Here is a 19,322-nt window from a genome sequence, read left to right as displayed (position 1 = left end):
CATCTCATCTGTAAGCATCTGCAGCCAGTGTGGTTTACTGCACATTAACATGGTTAACATTTGGTGTGGTCATTGCAAATTGCATGAGGATTTACTCCCCTTAACAGAACCCACATAGGATCTTCCAATTTTTCTAAAGCAGATTCTCCTGTATGAACTTTGGTGATATGAAATAGACACTTATTCTTTTATAGATAATCATACAACCAAGGCCAGCTAAATATAATAAACCCTCGTTATCTGTGGGATCTTTTATTCATGAGGTGGCTTTGACAAATCTGTTTTCAGCATTGGCTCTTATACCTGTTGTGTTGGCCTATGTTAATGAGACCATGGCTCTGAGGGTCCCTCATTCACTGCAATCTCCATATCATTTGGTGGGTTGGGGACCTAATGTCCGTCTTCCCAGACTCGGAGCCTGATCGGCAGTTAAGACATGACCACGCAAATGATTCTCTCACACAAATCAAACACAAGAGCAGCGAGGCTCAATATCTCATTTTCATTTTTCCTCAATATTGTAGCCTGATGCAGCGTGTAAGCATATTCTCACCCACATTACGCTTGTCCATGGTAAACACTATAATCATCTGTTACCATCATCATTATTAGTCCACAATAGCTTTTCATAAGTGTTGGGGAGAATGCAGTGATTTATTATCCAGAATCAGTTCTTCTACTGCTACAGCTTGTGCTAAGTCTTGCTAAGGTTGTTGTTTATTCCATTACTTTTAATGCAGCGTCTTTCATTTCTAATGTTGCCTTATTTTTCCTCAAACTCATTAAGAACCGAATTACTGTGTGTGTGTGTGTGTGTGTGTGTGTGTGTGTGTGTGTGTGTGTGTGTGTGTGTGTGTGTGTGTGTGTGTGGGGGGGGGGGGGGGGGGGGTTCTGTACACAAACAGTAATCATAGATACTCTGTGGGTATGATTCTTCTCTGCCTGAAGAGAGAACTAACAAAGACTTAACATTTGTTATTAGCTTAGGCTGCCTTCAAATTGGACGGTGGACTCACAGGGCAGTGAAACTGTCTGGCCCCTGTAGCAGCGTATTTAAAAGTCAGCTGCAACCATGATGTTGCTGTCGTAACTATGTAATGCTTCTATACACTGTACATTGTGGTGTTCCTTATTTAACTTTTAGGATATCTGTGCTAGCTGATCATATCATTATTAATGATGATTAATCCCTTATGTACTTCTCTGTTGGGGCAACTGAATACACATTAAATATTCTGCATACAGATATAGCTCTGCCAGTTTCTTTAGTCTTGCCATACTGTGTATCTATGCAAAGTAATGTTTTGCCTTTAGCATGGTTTTGTGTTTTGTTTCTTTTCCCCCTTGGAGGTAACACTGAGTTAACGTCTCCTGTGAGTTTTGGACTGAATTATGTATTCTTGTGCCTCGCCGTGTGATGCAGTGCTTCAATAAGGATGCTGTCATATATATATGGACTATATCTGGATTTAATTTGAAACCGCAAACCTCAACCCGAGTCGGTAGAGTTGAGTTTTCTTAGTGGTCGTGTCAGTTTCAGGATCATCACACGCTCCGCAATGCGGTACATCTTAGCCTCAATGACCACTGACCTTCTTACAGTGCATGCATTCTGGAAGTAAGAATGCAAGTTGGTAAAGTGTAAGAGAAGCCTAGAAAGCGACAGGCAGCCTGAACTGGGTCATCAAAAGCACTTACCTCAATTCATCTCTAATAATATCCCCTCACCCTGGGCCCAGGTCTGCCGGAGTTGCCTGTATGATGATGGCTCGGGCTGCTTGATGAATGAGTGTGCCGGGCCCGCGCTATACGCACTGTAAGGCTGCACTGCAAGGCGCAGAGATTGCCACCGCGGAGAGCCACGGTCAGCAAATCAATTCACAACTCTCTGGAGGATCAGTCGGCGCTTACAAACTCGTCTGCCGTAAGCGCGGAGGGTTCTCTTGTCACCATGTTTCCTCCGCTCGCTGGCGAGATGTTCTCCTGTCCCGTTTCCCAGCAAGATTGGTTTGACTGGGGCAACTTCACCTATGCAGTATCTGAACTGTGGCTTATTCTGCAGGGCAGGATATAGGAATGTCAGTGGAGATTTAATTAATACCTGAAGGCTGTGTAAGCCTTTACGCTATGTGCTGATAACAGCCAGCTTGCATCCCATTGGAATTTTTGAAGCAATTTTTTGTGTCTATTAATAGATTGTAGTATGTGCTGGGACAGAAAGATCAGAGATTCCTGAGCGTACCTTTGATTACAACATCAGAGGAGCTCCTATCTCACCCAGGGTACAGGCTCCTTCAGACAAGCAGGGCTTTGGCTTGCAGGGTAGAAAACAGCTCTTATTTTCACATAATGCTCATGTGCTGGGGAATAGTTTGATCCTTTTGAGTATACCAGCTTCATTAGGCTGAGTAGATTCTCTCACACATAACTAAACACTAACAAAGTTATGGAATTATAAAATAAGCAAGGGACTATTTAGTAGTTTTAAAGTGTTTATCTTTTGTGTTTAGAACAAAGTTTGTACAGCATCTCACATTCCGTTTTAACAATACATCCTGCTAATCCTGGAAAAGCTAGCAAGAAGCCACTGCTAGACTTTTCCGTAACTTGCTCGCTAACCTCTTGCGCATCTCTGCTTCAGGGGTGTATGCAGGCAGGTCGGTTAGTGACAGAATGGGTGCACCAGCGAATCATTTCATTCTGGGTTTGTTTATTACACACACCATTTTTTCTTTTTCTTTTTTCCATAAGACTTATTTATTGCTATCGGGATAAGGATTTCCACAAACAAGATAAAAAGTGTTTTAGAAAGACCTTATCAACCCTACCTTAAAGTTACCAGATACATAAAGCAGAAACTCTGTCATTCTCCTTCTTCTACATTTAGCATGGTTCCATGCCACAACCTTCAGTGTCGGCTTGTTTTGATATCTTGTGGCGTCGATAGAGCATTTGAATGAATTATCTGAAGGGCTCTGCGCTCGGAGGAAATATAGTTTCCTGATAATATTAATGAGATGAAAACAGGTATTTGCATGATAATTAGCTGTAATGATCTTTTTAGCATGATGATTATACGAGGATGTGCCGTGGCTGATATTCCAAAGGGCTCTGAAGAGGCAGAAGCTCCGGCTGTTACTGCGTCACTAGCAGGTCTTCTTGCTGTTGCATTGAGTGAGGGGGGATGTTATCTCCCTCATGTTGTAAGCATAGCCACCAGAGGCTGGTAATAGCCATTACTATAATTTTTCACCAGCAACTGAATGATATAGGTAGTTTCCGTAGCAGTCTCCCCTCTGGTTTTGCTTCTGTGCCAGGCTGCAGGTTTCTTGGCATGAAGGATGCTAAAACACTTTTATTTGTACTGGGAAACCGGTTTTCTGCGCTACCTCGTCTGTTTTCTGAAGCAAAGCAAAGGGAAACATTATCATCATCACTGTTTAATGAAAGCTCAACCCCAAAGAGTCTCTGTGTAAAATAAATATTTCATAGCTAGCAGATGCATTCCAGGGACCTTGTTAACGCTGATCAAAATTTAAATGCACAATTTCTAAATCCCCACACAGACACACACATGCACACAGAAATTGATAGTAGCTCGGCTCTTGCTTTTAGTACACAGCTGGGGGATAATTTACACATGATGGGCTGTCAGATTGTCTTTACTTATGGCTGTTATGCATCCTGATTTCATACAATTTGCTGTACACAATATACGAGTTGCATCAAACAGTAAATATTTAAAATGCAAACAAAAGACACGGTGTGAGGCCGTCAAACATCAAACATATAATCACGCAACAAGCAGAACTCACAACAATCGTTTCCACTGGTAATTATCCCAAGTTCAGTACTTGTAAATGACAAATGATGTGACACTTCTTTCTGCTTTCATCATGATAGTTGTTAGCGGTGTCCTGACAGTAACATGCTGCATTTAGTCTCTAAGGGCTTACAGATGGATCAGCAATGTTTTCCTCCACTAGAGATGCACTGTGATGCTCTGGAGACTGTGTGATATTGGCTTTTGGAGTTTTTCCTGTTTGTTCTTTCTTTTGAGGTGTTCTCCAGCACGGGATTTTGTATATAAGAAGGTCTCACAAGCTTTATTGTGATGTTATATCTACATCAAAGTTCTTGAGGATCCTCATAAAAGAGTCTATGCTGGACGTTGGCGTGTCGGGAATCTGTTTGCTGGTTTTCTTTTTGCTTTGTAATGATCAAGCACCAATCCGGAGTGCTGTGATAACCATGATTGTCCTCCCTGGAAAAACAGAATCTGTCGTCTCAGTCCCCTTAAAATGGCATACTGTATGTAATCAAGCCTTGTAGTGGCCATAATAATCATGTGCACAGGAGCAAGTCAGGTTGTTGTTATAAGGTACTAACAAGTACTAAAAACCTTTTCAATAAAGGTTCACATCTCTATCTCATTACATCCCTCTCATTCTCTCTGTGTAGCTAGATGTAAGAACAGAGCATTTGGTTGCTGTTCTGATTGGCTGACAGTTTTCTGAGAACACACTACAGATTGTTACCTGCTGTGACCTGGTAAACCTCACTGGTGAATGCAAATGGTGATGGTCAGCCAGCACTGATGATGAGCCAAGCACGTGGTTAAACTCAGACTAAAATGCTCCAATATTTCACAAAGAATAAACTGTAGCCACTTTTCACGAAAATTACTATCCATGGGAAGACAGTAAAATTGTATATTGACTTGTCTTGTAGCTTAATATCTTAGAAATAGGTCAGCTGGGTTTTGTGTTGGAAATAAATTTGGATTGAGAGTTTCAAGACTTTAACAGTATTAATATAGCACAGAGACCTGCTTTATAATCAAAAAGAACATGGAAATCTCCCTTTACTCCGGAATGGGACCTCTAAAATGGTGCTGATATGGTTGAGGCAGGCTTTTGACAGATTTTGTTCATTCTGCAGTGTGAAGGCACACAGACATCTATATGACTGCCTCCCGACTCGTATTCATATTAACCGTCCCCAAAGTCAGTGTAGCAAGCAGGCAATATTAAACCATATTAACACTGTGACTCTTTCTCTAACCATTGCATTTGCAATGGTGCCAGTTTAAATGCCGTTTATTGCCTAACAGGGAATTACAAATGCTAAATCAAGCATTGCAAATGAAGGTTCAGTGCGCTTGTCAGAACTAGATGGAAATTATTCATGCAATATGAATATTTTCCCTCCAAGACAAGAGACTATGTCATCTACACTGCGTGATGTGTCTTCTCTAACGGATAGAAACGGTCTTCTGTTCCGGAAAACTACTCCACTGAGCTTTTTACAACATGAGCTTGTTTATTAGAGTGAGCACACATCTTTAAAAAGGAAGCTCGACTCTGCATGAGCCATAAATACAAATGTATATGTATTGATGCTGAGAAGCCTGAATTTGCCGGCTTCCAAGATTAACACTTGGGAAAGAAACCTATTCATACTCTGAAGCTATAACTTTTCAGCATGTTCACATTCTCCTACAAAGAGATTTTAGGCCTTAGTCTTAATTGACCTATGGTTTTAGCTAAGCTCCATGAATTTTTCTTGTTCTCTTGTAAACATGGAGCTTAGATTTAAATGTGTTAATTTTTCCTACATTCATATACAATCACATAAATGAAAGATGTCATGTCAGACATGACAGTATGTGTTGTTTAGATTAGAAAATGTCTGTATCTGTGCACTGTATCCTGAAACTCTAACGTATTCTGTTCCGTTACAGTTAGTGATTGACTTGGCTGTTACATTCATTAACAGATTGTAAATTCATGCACGTTTGTCATCAGTGCACACCGGTTTGCTCCTTCATCACTGGAACTGAATGTGTTGTGATTTTAGCCTTTGCTTTGTGCAAAGTGCTGTGAGAGTATCATAGCTAATGCACAATAACAGCAAGCAGAAAAATATTTCATTATTTGGGAAAGAAAATGCCCCAAAACTTCACATATTTGCAGTTATACAAAACCATGCAAAAATATTTTTTACATCTTAAAAACTAAATTATTAAATATATTACCTGTCGTAAATGTCAGATTTGTGAGATGTGAAGCTGTATGAATAAGTGACACGTGAATCAGTTTTGCCTTCACATAGTGCATGAAGTGATTTTATAAGTAGGGAATAATTTGGTTGCACACAGACACTTTCTCTGCAGTCTCTTCTTGTAACGCCTTAATTTTTACAGATGAAGTGTATGCAGATGTGTTTCCAGGTACATTTCTGAACTCCAAATCCCCCTCAGTAATTTACCATAAGCTCCCTTAGATACTGAAACGGCAGAGGTTAAGACTGATGTATGATTAAGCTTTTGCTGTGGCTGCACTTTTTTCCCTTTCTTTTTTCCATTTTTAAAAATAGCCTTAAAGAGCCCACTTTTTCATGCGATGTTCAGTGTCTGAAATGCAGAGTATTGCTCTTAAATGTAACTTTTATTGCTCAGTTTTTAACCTTACGCCTTAATTTGAGCTTTAATGTTCACGCTTTATCTCCTTTTCTAATGTCTGCTCATTTGTAACGCACTTAACAAGTCTTATTAGCCGTATAAAACCACGTGAAGGGCTGCTTAGGGACAAGCATCTGCCTTGACTGTTGACGAGAGTCCTCAGAGTGGAGTCTCTCCATTGAACTTGAAAAGAAACTGTGTGGTAATTTTGTGGTGCGACTTGTAACAGTAATTTATGTCAAAGACGGGTGTTTCCTAGAAAACGGAAATTGTTTCCTAGAAAAACCGAATTAATATTTGTATTTGTATCAAGTATGTATGTACAACTCTTTTATACAGCATTGACATTATGACTCCTAATAGATCTACATTAAATATAGGTTCTGATGGAGGTGCTGTGTTTATACTAGTGTCTGTAAAAATGCACATGACTAAGACGTACAATTATCTGAGACCTGTCAACTGAAGCAAGGCCATCTTAAATATGCATGTACTGTAGGCGACTGTATTGTTAATAACCCCTGTGATCTATGTCTGACTTTATCTAATCGATTTCTGCCAAAAGGCATTTAAAAGCATCAGTCTCTCTGCAGGTCTGTGTTTTCTCTCACCAGTAATTAGTATTGGTAAATAAAACTTACAATCTTCATTTTCCTCTGCTCTACTGCTCTGTGCTCATCTCATCCATGCACTAAACTAATATGCATTTGTTTGGGAACAGAAAAGGGAGGGGTCAGAGTGGAATTCAATATGACTCCACAGATTCTCTTTTTCAGGAGGGAGAAATATAATTTCACTAATTCCAGTGATCGTCCACACTTGTGATACTAATGACTTTTGCCACTCTCTTCTTTAATAGTCCACCCTTTTCCTCAGTGTTATTCACCATCACATTCAGAGACACTGGGAAATCTATTTGCTGAGAATTTGACTGACAGTCTGTAGGGTTAGTAATTGAAGGAGAGCGGTTTTGAAGAGGGTGTTTGAAGAGTAGAAAAGTTTAATATTGTCACATTATATATAAAATGTGACATTGACTTTAGATGGGTAATGAATCTGCACTTTAATTGCATTTTTATATTGCATTTTTTTCAGTAGTGCATTCAATGTGAAGTCAACCTGAAGGTAAGAGGGACAAGAGAAAAATTTCAAATTCTATGTCGAGTGGCTAAGGTTTATCTGCCATAAATATTCATCTGTCTATTGGTCGGTCTAAAGCTCAGGCAGGTGTTGATGTATGAGAGGAATTTGTTTCAGGAATTCTAAGCTTTCAATTAAATCCTTTAGTTTGGCTTTTCATATTCTATAGTGCACATCACAAATAGTTATTTTCTCTCAGTTGCTTTTCTACAGTTGATTAACTGAGTAAAGAAAAAAAACTGAAAACCGTGTTAAGGATTAATATTAAACCAAACACAGATAAGTGAAAATAAATGTGCATTAACAATACCATTTCTTCTTCTTCTTCTAAAGCCAAAATGTAATTAATCACAAACCTGTGACACCCTCCACCTCATGGAGAGACATCACCTCAGAAGGAGAATACTGCTTCTTTTAACACTCGGAGCTGTGATATTATGGCAGCATGTACTTTTACAGCATGTTCTCTTTCATTTACAGCATATTCACTCTATTTGTAGTCCCTGTACATTCACACATAGAAAACTAATCCACAAAGGGGAGCTCTCTGGTACAGTCAGTAATGATTTCTCCTAATAGATCTGCTAAAGCCATTCTGAGTGTCAACAGCAAAACTGTTGAAAGCAATTTTCACTTCTGCATGTCTAGTTTTAATGGTGCATATTTCAATATTTATAGTATTCTAGCAAGAGCAAGTTCACACATGATTGGCCCTCTGTTGTTTATATAAGATAATCATCCAATGGAAAGATGCTCAACCCCAGAAAGGTTGAATTCAACATCAACCTTTATGGTCACTGGGACACGACATCAATCCTGGGATCTCCTTCTCAGGAAGGTGCTGAGGATGTGTGAAAAGCAAGTATGCAGTATTTTCAAATCAAGACAGTAACAAAGGTTTACAGAGAAGCAGAAAGACATGAACAATCAATAACTGATCTTTCTTAATGCTGATTTACTTTCATAGATGATTGACAGAATGTGTAAAATAACAGCTTTATGTATATGTATGAGCTTTATGAACCTTTAACTTTATATTCTTTACAAGAAGACTGAATCCTTATAACATCGAGCTAGAGGCCTGGATGAGCAGCTTTAAAGGATGCTGCACCTCCAACGCAGAAGTTACAAAAAACTGCACAAGAGCTATGACGATTGTTTTGTCCCTCTTGTGTAGTTTTATGCAAAAGTTTGGGACCTTGTGGGCAAAAGACATATTTTGTTGAATTTTGTAGTGAAAGTAAAAGGAATAAAATAACATAAAAAATGCATTAACATCTGCTGATTCATTACCCTAGAAAAGTGGTGGCATCAACAGGTGAACAAACCATTTAGCTACATTTGAACCTTATAAACTTCACAAAGATAAGATCGAATACAGGGCTGTTGCATTGGTGCAGACAGGGCTAAACAAGTTTACTAGATAAACAAAATAATTTAAAACAATTCAAATTATGTTTTGCTTGAATTTAGATAAGCTTTTAATCGTGACTTAATGTGAACCAATAAATGATCAAATGGTCACGTGGTGCCAGACGATGAGGTGAAGACTGCAGCGGCTATTCTTCATCCCGAAAGTGTGATTGAGATGAGACTATTAGCCTGACAACAGCTGCCAGTCTTCTGTGATCCACGACAGTAATTGACACTGCACAGAGAACTTGCCTTAGTGTTTCTCTTGACACACACACACACACACACACACACGCAAACATAGACATGCACAGATGTTCAGAATCACAGTGTGAAGCCAGCTTGGCAATATGCCAATCAACGCATGATCAAGCGTGTAATGACTCCAACCCGTCAATAAACACATCAGATATATATCATACACCCACTTTGCCTTACACGGTCATGATCTGCTGCCTTTGTGAACTTTCTACGTGGACTTCCTGTTGTATTTTGACCTATTTTTTGTTGCATGCATGTCAGTCCTTAGTGTATTTACACTTTTTAGTTTCCCTCTTTCTGTTCTTAGTTATAATTTGTTTGTTTTGCTAATCCAGTGCATCATGTCTGAGCTTACTGTGCCTTCCCTTCTTACCCGCGTTTGGACTTTCCAACTGTATTCTCTGGATTTCAGATTTCTGTGCCCCCCTCGTGGATTATTTTTGCTTTTTGGACTGTTCTACCTAGTTTTCTATTCTCGCATGCCCCAACCCTCCATAAGCCTCGTCCCTTAATGTTTTATTACATAACTAAAAACTGAATCTGTCTGGACATCTGCCCTTTGGGTCCATGTGTTTGCCTGCACCCGTTGTTACAGAAACAGACAAGAAGCTACAAAGCCTTCTGCTCTTCCCAGACACAACATGTGTAACAGCGTGCCCTCAAAGGTTGAAGCTGTGAAATATGTCACCTGAGGACATTATTGCAATGTTTGAAAAAAAAAAATCCTTAATAATTAAATCGAAGTTCAAACAAATCTTTTTGGGTTGGCTACCTGATTAAATAAAAAAAAACGTGATTCCAGCACTCAGAAGTAAATTAAGAGATAACACCTTAGATGACCCTTAGATGATACAAGAATCCTGTATTAAACTCTACATTAAGATGTTCCACCTCATCACTGAAGCAATGAATTGCCTGACAAGCACAAAAGCCCCCCTGTGGGCATGAAGAACAGCCAGTTGTCCTGGTAATGGAAAAGAAGGAAAAGACAATCGGCTTGCTAAGATTTTTTTATGCCAATGTGAGAACCGCTCACATTGCTCGCTTGGTATTACCTTGCTGATGCAGTATTTAAAGACTGTACCCTCGGCCTGCCTTGAGCCAATTTTATGGCTGATCTCCTTTGTGTGAGGGATTCTGACAGGTCAATTCCACCGCAACACGATGGACTCGGCCGGTGAGGATCTGCGCCCTCTGACAATGATCTCACTTCCAGCACAATGTGTTGCTATTTAATGGGTCAAGAGCAAAATCAAATACAATTTAAGTAGAAAGCTATTATGCATTAATACACTGGTTACATCCATTTAAATATTAATTAGTTTCCTGGTGAGTTGTCTGCATAATTGAGAGCCATATATTAATTCCAGAACTGCAGTCTTAAAGATTAAATAAGAAAAAAAACTAAATACTAAATCCTAAATATTAAGTATTATTAAACCTTAAATATTAACCCACTTGAAGTTTAGATTAAACCATTACTTTCGAGGTTTGGAATTATAACTCACAATACCTTCATAATATCTTGTATTTCCAAGAAACTGCAAATCAACTTGATCCCAGTTGGATGGCTAAAAGACACTTTGTGGTTTGATAATGATTTCATCCATTGATCAAATTCTAAAGCAAATGGCAGTCATCCATCATGATGCTGCTTTTAAATATTCTGAATTGTCATTGTAAATAAGCAGGTATCAAAATTGTGCTTGGTGTTCAGATGAAATTCATTTAATTTAGCCTCTACGCAAATAACCCGCAGGGTTCATCCAAATCCCTTAAGAGCATCTACGTTTACCTTAGTCAGTTTCTGATGACAAAGGCGAAGCTTGATCACCTGACAGTCAGCTTTTTCTGTCTGAAACCACCAAGAAGAAACATGGTGAGTGGCAGCTCTGTGTACATGTTAAAGTGGTCAGAGCACCTTGAGGCAAATGAGATACAACATCAGAAAACCATATCAGGTTCGACTCCTGTCAGCCGTCAACAGGAATCTGAGGCTGCAGTGGGCACAGGTTCATCGACACTGGACGATGGAGGACTGAAGAAATGTAGCCTGGTCTGATATTCCAAATTTCAGCGAAGACATGCAGATGGTGGTGTCAGAATTTGGCGTCAACAGCGTGAATCCAGCGATCCAGCATGTCTTGTGTAAACAGTCCAGCCTGCTGCTGCTGGTGGTGGAGTGGTTTTGTGGGGAGTGTTTTCTTGGAGGATTCTTGGTCGTTAATACCAATCAATCATCGTCTGAATGCTACATCCTATCTGAGTTTTGATGGAACGAATAATCTGCAGCTTTAATGTGCAGCTGATAAATCTGCAGAAATGATGTCATACAGTCATGTCAACATGGACGAGAACCATCTTGTAGAATTCCACAAAGAAAGTAGACTGCTTTGAGAGCAAAGGGAGGCTTTAGCTGATATTATTAATGTGTTCCTAATAAAATGCTCAGTGAGTGTCCATCACAAAATAAAAATATAAGACAAATGAATAAGGAAACAAACAAATCGAACATGAACCCTTTCAAATGCCATTATTATTATCATAAATATTTCACATCAAAGTCTTGTTTCTAGCCATTCACCTGGATTTCCAGCTTCACTTGTGACTGAATAGAGATGACAGTGAAACAATGAAAATGTGTTTGTATCCTAGAAGACAGCAGACAGGTTGGGCTTGATAAAGATTGAGTCGATTCTAATTCAAAGTCATTGACAGCTGAGACTGACTCACCATTGGTTGAGCTCTTGTATTAGGACCTGGATAGCTCCGTCCCTAACTCCAGCTCCAAATGTTCAGGATGGCAGCGTTAATTTATTATATTTTGGCTTCATTTCTGGACAGTGGGAGGAAGTGGTGACATCTCGTCCATCTTTATATGCAATCTAACTAGGCAACATTCTCCATTAACATTTGGATTAAAACCATCTTGCATGACGCTCGTGATGATGATTAATGTGGCCTCCTTCTCTGGACTATGGTGAGATAATTGTCTTGAAACAGATGTTTGATTATTGTAAATATTTTAATCAGTTAGATAATTTCTTTTAATAAGCCACACTTTGATGTATACCACAGTGTTTGTCCAGTTGGGCAGATGTGCCTGGCTGCTGTGGTCTGACAGTGATCGATGACAGGAGGAGTGAGATGCACAACATCATAATCCAGCACAATATGATTGATAACAAAAACAGATTTGCATTCCTGTTGGATACGCTCATGGAAACTGTAAGAGCGATGGGGAATCTCAGTGAAATGACAAGAGAGTCAAAAACCTTTTAGATACAATGAGCAAAAGCAATTTGTATGATCTTTTCAAAGTCGCTGTGGAAATGCCAAGTTAATGAGCTTTTGTCAAGAGTAACTTCAAACTGCACCGAGAAAAACAACAAAACACGAGATTAAAATGTAATGCGCCAGTTTTCATGTATTCAGTCACAATGGTGCTGCACAAGTGAAAGGAAAACACAGCATTTCCTTAATGCATCTATTCATCAATGAAATAAATCAGCATTACTCTTCGACTGATTGCAATATTATTTTGAAGCAGCGGGGGTTTTGATGGAGCTTGATGGGTCATGAAACTCGGAAACAATAACATAAATGGATAATTCAATTAAAACGAAGAAACAATAACACAGGAAATGTACAAACAGTGAAAAGCTGTGCTGTGTGTGGGTTTATGGGTAACTAATGCCTTTCTTTACTAAAGCGTATAAATTGAAAAGACACTTCTTGAGCCCTTTCTAATGAGTTCCTGCGAGGCTGTCCCTGAGCTGCCATCATACAGGATTCAACCGCATCATAGATTTGTTTCTTCTCAATATTAAATTAGCAGAGGGGGATGACAGGCTCTCTGAGAAGCTAACGGCTGTATGTGTTCGGCGGATAAGCAGGGGACACGTTACATCGCTAATAGGGTTCGGCTTTAGACATCCTTGTCACCGGTGGAAATGCACTCTGTTTGAGCAGCAGAACTTGTGCTTAGACATCAGCTTTGAAATACTGTCCCTCTCCTGGCTGCCTTTGACATTCACATGAAGAGAAGTAGGGAGTGCTTTCTGCCACTGGAATGACTTTAATAAGTGGTTGTTCAGGTAACGGCTAAGAGGTGTATCCTTCAGTTACTGTTAAGAAAACAGAAAGACACTCATCTGCTGCTAGGGAACATGAGACCCTTGAGCATTTCTCTTAAATGTTCTTGAGTGTTCACCTTTACAAAACCCTAAAAAGATAACAATAAAGTTTCAGTTGTCAGTGACATTAGTTGACATTAATTTGACATTTCAGGTCGACATACTAACGGTGTGTAGTGAAAAACTGGATGCAGACACAGTTATATTTGTTAATTGAGAAATGTCAGAGTTTGGGGATTCTGTGCCATGGTAATGATGTGTTACACATTTAGTCATTAAGCTAATAAATCTTTGTGCTTTACGTCATTAAACCTGAGGGCAAAGTTGTGCGAAGCGAGAAAACTGAGTTAGTTTTGGCTACATACTTCAATAATGGTCTCTAATGGATGGACAAAACCAAAGTAGGCTGCTTTCTCTCTTGAATCAGAAAGTATGTCGGAGTGCAAATATCGAACACTGAGGAGGAGAATTTAGTATTTTCAAATTTTTTTATGCCGATTACAAATGTTAATTGTTTTTGCCAATATAATTTTTCTGAGAAATATACTTTTTAATAACTTAATTTAAGTCAAATTGTAACATTAAGCAATACCTCGATTTTATGTTTTCAGGTTTATTTGAACACTTACATGGCACAACCATTCTTGAAGTCAGTGAAGTTTAAATGCCTGTTTTTAGAGTTAAAAACAATACTTTTCATTGTCCCTGGGAAGTTTTCCCCAAATCAATGATCTAAGAGAAGCTCTGACCTGACACGTTGTCACATAAAAGGTCAGTAGGCACCATATTCATTAGGAAACATCCACTGCGGTCATTGAGTGTCTTCACCTATGTCATGTCAATCTGGTTAGTTGTTAACTTACTATATTTTGCTCAGATACACAAATGTTACAGGCAGGGTCGTACACAGAGGTGCTTTCGCTCTAACCTGGAAAAAAGGGCGAACGTGCCTACATGTAGCTGAATAGTGTAAATAGTTTGATATATATTTATGTTTATTTTTTCATTTTCTACTATACACCTGAGTTCCATGTAGCTTTAAGAATGTTGGATCATTGTCCACAGCATCTTTCTCTTTATAACACTGTTACTGTCATGGGCATTTTATACTGTAACTCTCTCACATTTTGACTTTACCAATCACGTGTTTACCTTCCTAATGTTAATAGTTGCACCTTTCGTTGGTAATTATTTCCACAATTACAGAAGACTCCACCAGATTCCTGACACAAAATCAACAATATTTGGATGCAATGTAACACGAGAGGCAGAGGGCATTGCCTCTACCCATCTCTGTTATTTAATACTTGTGTTGTTATTAATAATATCATCTCAGCTCAGCTTTAGCCTGGCTTTGTGCACATCTTCAGGCCTTCAAGGAGGGCAGGAGGAATTACCATACATGAACTGTGTAAACACAGGAAATACAGTACATTTGTTGGAATATATTATAGATGTATATCAGGGATGCTTAATTAATCCCAGGAAATTGTTTCCATTTTGTTTTATCTCATGTGATTTGTTTTTTTAAATGGAAGCAATATGACAGTAAACATCATAAATGTTTTCTATCAGGACAGTGCAACGAAAGCTGGGGGAATGCTGGATGATTTGTATGACACACCAAGCGATTCATATGTGTGTCAGAGGGAGTCCATTAGGGTGTGAGGGTCCCTCACTTGGCAGATGAATATTCCAGCTGAAGCTTGCAAGTTGTGCTTTTGGTGATGAAGGAGGCTATTTGCTTGTGTAATGCTCTCGATTTGCATGACTTTGCAGTGACTAAGATGAAAGCTCTGAGCTCAATCAAGAGAGGTACGAAACATTTGAAGTAAGTAAATGCAAATTGCCCTTGAAACATAAACGTAGTGTAACTGGACTTCATTTATCAGAAGTTATCTTGTGTCTGTGTGTAAAACTATGCAACTCTACATGAACCTTTAACGCTTTAAATTCATCTTCGACAGAGGAAGTCATGGATTATCTCTACTATAAGGAAATAAAAAATGAATAGTATTCTACCCGGGGGCAGATGTGCCTCTGGCTACTCCAAAGCTTGCGGACGCCATTTTGACAAGTTAGCATTTAATTATTAAACCTGTTCTCTTCATTAAAAATGTCTGGGGAGTTGTCTAGGACTAAGTGTTGAGTCTGTGGTAATTAGTAAGTGATAATGAGAAATATTCCTGCAGAGACTTTCTGAAGACTCAGTTAAGGTCGAAGGGAATGAGATTCTACTCTACACCCTATTCTTTTACTGACATACATCAGTCAAGTATCACTGTATTTGTTTGTGTGGGAGGTTTTAGGGCTGATTGAAAGACTGAGTAGCAACTGATGAACGTAATAGTTTGAGACTATCAGACTATGAAAGGAAAGTTTGTGTTATTTAAGGAAATATGTTTCATTATAGATAACAGAGTGTATATAAAGATGGACGACATGACAGTGAAGCCAAACCCTGTTAATTGTCACCTGCTGGCTGGCTGCAGTAGAGGCCATTAATCCTACCTCCCCATGTTAGCATTTGGGACATCCGCCAAGCTAAAAAGTACACCTCAATAAATTAGTTTCAAAGATGATTTTTGTCATTTTTGCTAGTTCTTTTCAAATTAATGTATGTTCAAGTGTTCGTTTGGTTTTGATAAATAATTGGATGCTATAAAATAAAACATTAATATTGACAGCTGAGACTGACTCACCATTGGTTGTGCATGTATATCCGCAGGATCACAATACCGTGGCTCCATCCCTGCATCGCTACAGCACTCTGGCTCTAAATGAACAAGATGGCAGTGTATGTAGTAGTTTGGCTGCAATTCTGGATAGTGAGGGGAAGTGGAAACGTGGCATCCATCTTTATAATCTATCTATACAAAATAATGCTTCTACATTTCCTAGTGATGTGAAAATGTAACTTTAACAAGTTTTTGGGCTGTATATTTTGCAGGGTTCTCTTGATATTTTCATGAGCAGATGCACACAGTGTGCCCACTGATAGCTTATGAATGGTTAAAAACTGGCTTCAATTACATCCAATCATATCAGCTCCTCTGATCCTGTTAAAAGCGGTGCCCTCAGCGGCAAGACTTACTGACACTGGGAAAAGGAGTGCAAAGTCCAGACCTGAGAAGAAACACACATTCTTATCAGAGAGGGACAGAGTTGCACCACTTTAACATCCACATACTGCTCCCTACTTTGATATGTTATAATCATGTTATGGTGGAGTAACACATTATCCTCACCTTCAAAGCAGAATCATACAACTTTTACAAAGTTTCAGAAGGCTAGGTTGATTTATACGAAGCCTTTTCCCAGGAAATATGTCCATTGTTCAGGTATATTTACTTTTAGATGTTCAAGAGAAAAATAGGTATGAAAAAGGAAAGAGAGACTGAGAAGACAGTTATTTTCTGGGTTTGCAGGTGTAGAACATGAAATGTGCCCTTTTCAGTAGTTATGAGTCACAGTTTGACAGTTCAATTTGTTCTGCAAAAGCCTGCCAAAAGACTAAATTGCGCGCGATGGTCTTTTTTTGGCTCACTTGCTAAAGCGATCCTGTTCACCGTCTTGGACATTGGTGGTTGTGATATATCTGTTTTTAAAGGTCTTGCAGTAATAGTTGCTGGCTCTATTCCTCATCAGACCTGTACATCCTCTCTCCTCTGTCCTCACCTGCTGTCGGGAAGCTCGGAGAGTGAAAACCTCTGGAGCATTCATCACATTTAAGAGCGATGTTCAACACAAAATCAATATAAAGTAAATATATATTTACCTCGAGTAAGCTTTTTTAATACAAACTTTAATAGTCTATCGTGAAAATCAAAAGGATATAAGAACAAACATATATATATATATATTTTTTTTTTAATACTTCAATTCACGTGAGACCCTGAACCAAACATATCACCTTGACGTTATTTTCTCACTGGTCCGCATACTTTTAATTTTACGATTGCGAAAGCCTCCCTCGTATGATTAAAACTTGACCAAAGTCTTCACGTGAAAGTGTAAAGCTTCCAGATGCATTCAGTTCTGAGTCAGGTTGTGAAAACACCCACAAAGCGGATAAGTTTATAACATTTTAATTCATGCACTGCCCCTGCAGGCACAGCCCATCAGTAGCATCCTTGAGAAACAGGATTAATCCGCTATGCTGGAAGCTGAGGGCGGCTGCAGCTCAGGAGTTTAGAGCGGGTCGTCCACTAATTGGAAGGTCGGTGGTTCGACCCCAGACTCAACGGAATGTGTCCTTGGGCAAGACACTGACCTCATATCTGCCCAGAGGCCTGTTCCACCAAAGTATGAATGGATGAGTTCTTAAGACTGGAATACATACATTTGGAATTCTTTGTTTAAGGGCCATGATTGACAAATGAAAAAGAGACGTTTACAGTGTTTATCACCATCAACATCAGTGGCAGTCATTGATTTGTCAACTTTAGAGCATCCGGAGTAATTTTTCCTGTTTTTAGATCAGCGTTATCCGTCTAAAGCAAAGTGTATTTGTGGTCTTGTAGTAAAATTTTCTCAGTTTGTTATTTAGAATTTGTATCTTGAGTTTTGTAGCAGAAACCAAATGCCTTTCTTTAGTTCCACAATGGTTCCATCATTTTTGACATAACTCTGACATTTATGTAAGGATTCTTTCGTAAAGTCTTCACTCGTCTTCTTTTGAGAACATTTACTATCAAGTTCTCTGTAATCCTCTCGGCCATATTTCAATTTATGTGTTCATTTTCCTCCAGCTCCGGTTGGAGGTGTGTTTTTTTCCGCTCCGTTGACCAAACACAGCCTCTTCATTCACTGAACAAAACGATTTAATGCATTAAATATGTGTGGAAATGGAAGAAAAACTGTTTGATCTTTTGTTTTTATCACTGACCTGTGATGCATGATGGTTCAGTAGCGAAGTGTTGATTATTATGTGGGACTGAGATTGAGTTTTTGTCTTTTTGTCTCTCTCTGTCCTGTAGGGTGATGATGTCCTGACAGTCATTAAAATGAAAGCACAGTGGCCGGCCTGGCAACCATTAAATATGTAAGTAATATGAAATATCTAAATAAATGCCTAAGAAATAGTTCATCTCACCATCTGTTCAAGGATTTTGAGATATAATGAGAAATGTTCCAGCTTTGTATAGTGTGTACACCACTGTAAAGACTGTGAAGATGGACGACATGCCAGCTCCCCCAAAAGTTAGGGCAAATCCTCTTGATCGCCCCCTGAGAGCCAGGAGTCACAAAGTCACAAACCGGTATTTGTTTTTTGGTGTCGGAATAATAAACTAATAACGAATTAACAAATCTTTTTTTTTAATTTTCTGATTTTGCATCTCAATTGAATATGGAAAGAACCAATCAGGGGGCCTTTTGATACCGTGGCTTCATCTCACTATCAATACTGTGCAGACTCTATAGCTCCAAATGCATCAAACGCTTTTTAAAGGTAAAACACTCATCTTTGTAGAAGCATAATGTGAATAATAAAGTAAAAAGTAGATGAGTAGATTACAACCTCTTCTCCTCCATCACCTGGCTGTACCAGAATGTGTACTCGCTGTACTTTTCTAACCCCTGCAGCAGATTTTGTATGAGGCTAAACTTTGATAATTCTCAAGATCTCTGTAGGGTCTGTAATGGATCACTGGTATATACATGTCTCCACTGTCACTTATCATCAAGATGATGTGCTCTTCTAATTGCAACACACTATACTACATGTCTACTGTGATGGATTACCTCTTTCGAGAAATTTTCTCTGCAAGCTGATTTTTATAACGAATTAAAATAATGGTGAAGGAACCTTTTCCTGCAAGGCGGGAAATCAATATTATGGCCTTTAAAAGTGGTGCATGTTAAGCATCCACAAATTGTAGTGAAGGAGCTGAAACATCTTCAGCCAC

General features: G+C 38.9%; 1 protein-coding gene across 1 annotated transcript in view; it reads left to right on the top strand.

The window, feature by feature from the left end:
• spon1a (spondin 1a) overlaps positions 1 to 19,322 on the top strand; it is a 64,814-nt gene that overhangs the window by 28,486 nt on the left and 17,006 nt on the right. Inside the window, exon 7 of the mRNA XM_034581314.1 lies at positions 18,393 to 18,457. Within this exon, the coding sequence (XP_034437205.1) occupies positions 18,393 to 18,457 (65 nt within the window). The remainder of the gene's footprint in view (positions 1 to 18,392; positions 18,458 to 19,322) is intronic.

The sequence above is a fragment of the Hippoglossus hippoglossus genome, chromosome 3 (genome assembly GCF_009819705.1).
Source record: "Hippoglossus hippoglossus isolate fHipHip1 chromosome 3, fHipHip1.pri, whole genome shotgun sequence".
NCBI lineage: Eukaryota > Metazoa > Chordata > Actinopteri > Pleuronectiformes > Pleuronectidae > Hippoglossus > Hippoglossus hippoglossus.
This window is presented reverse-complemented; position numbering and strand designations above follow the sequence as displayed.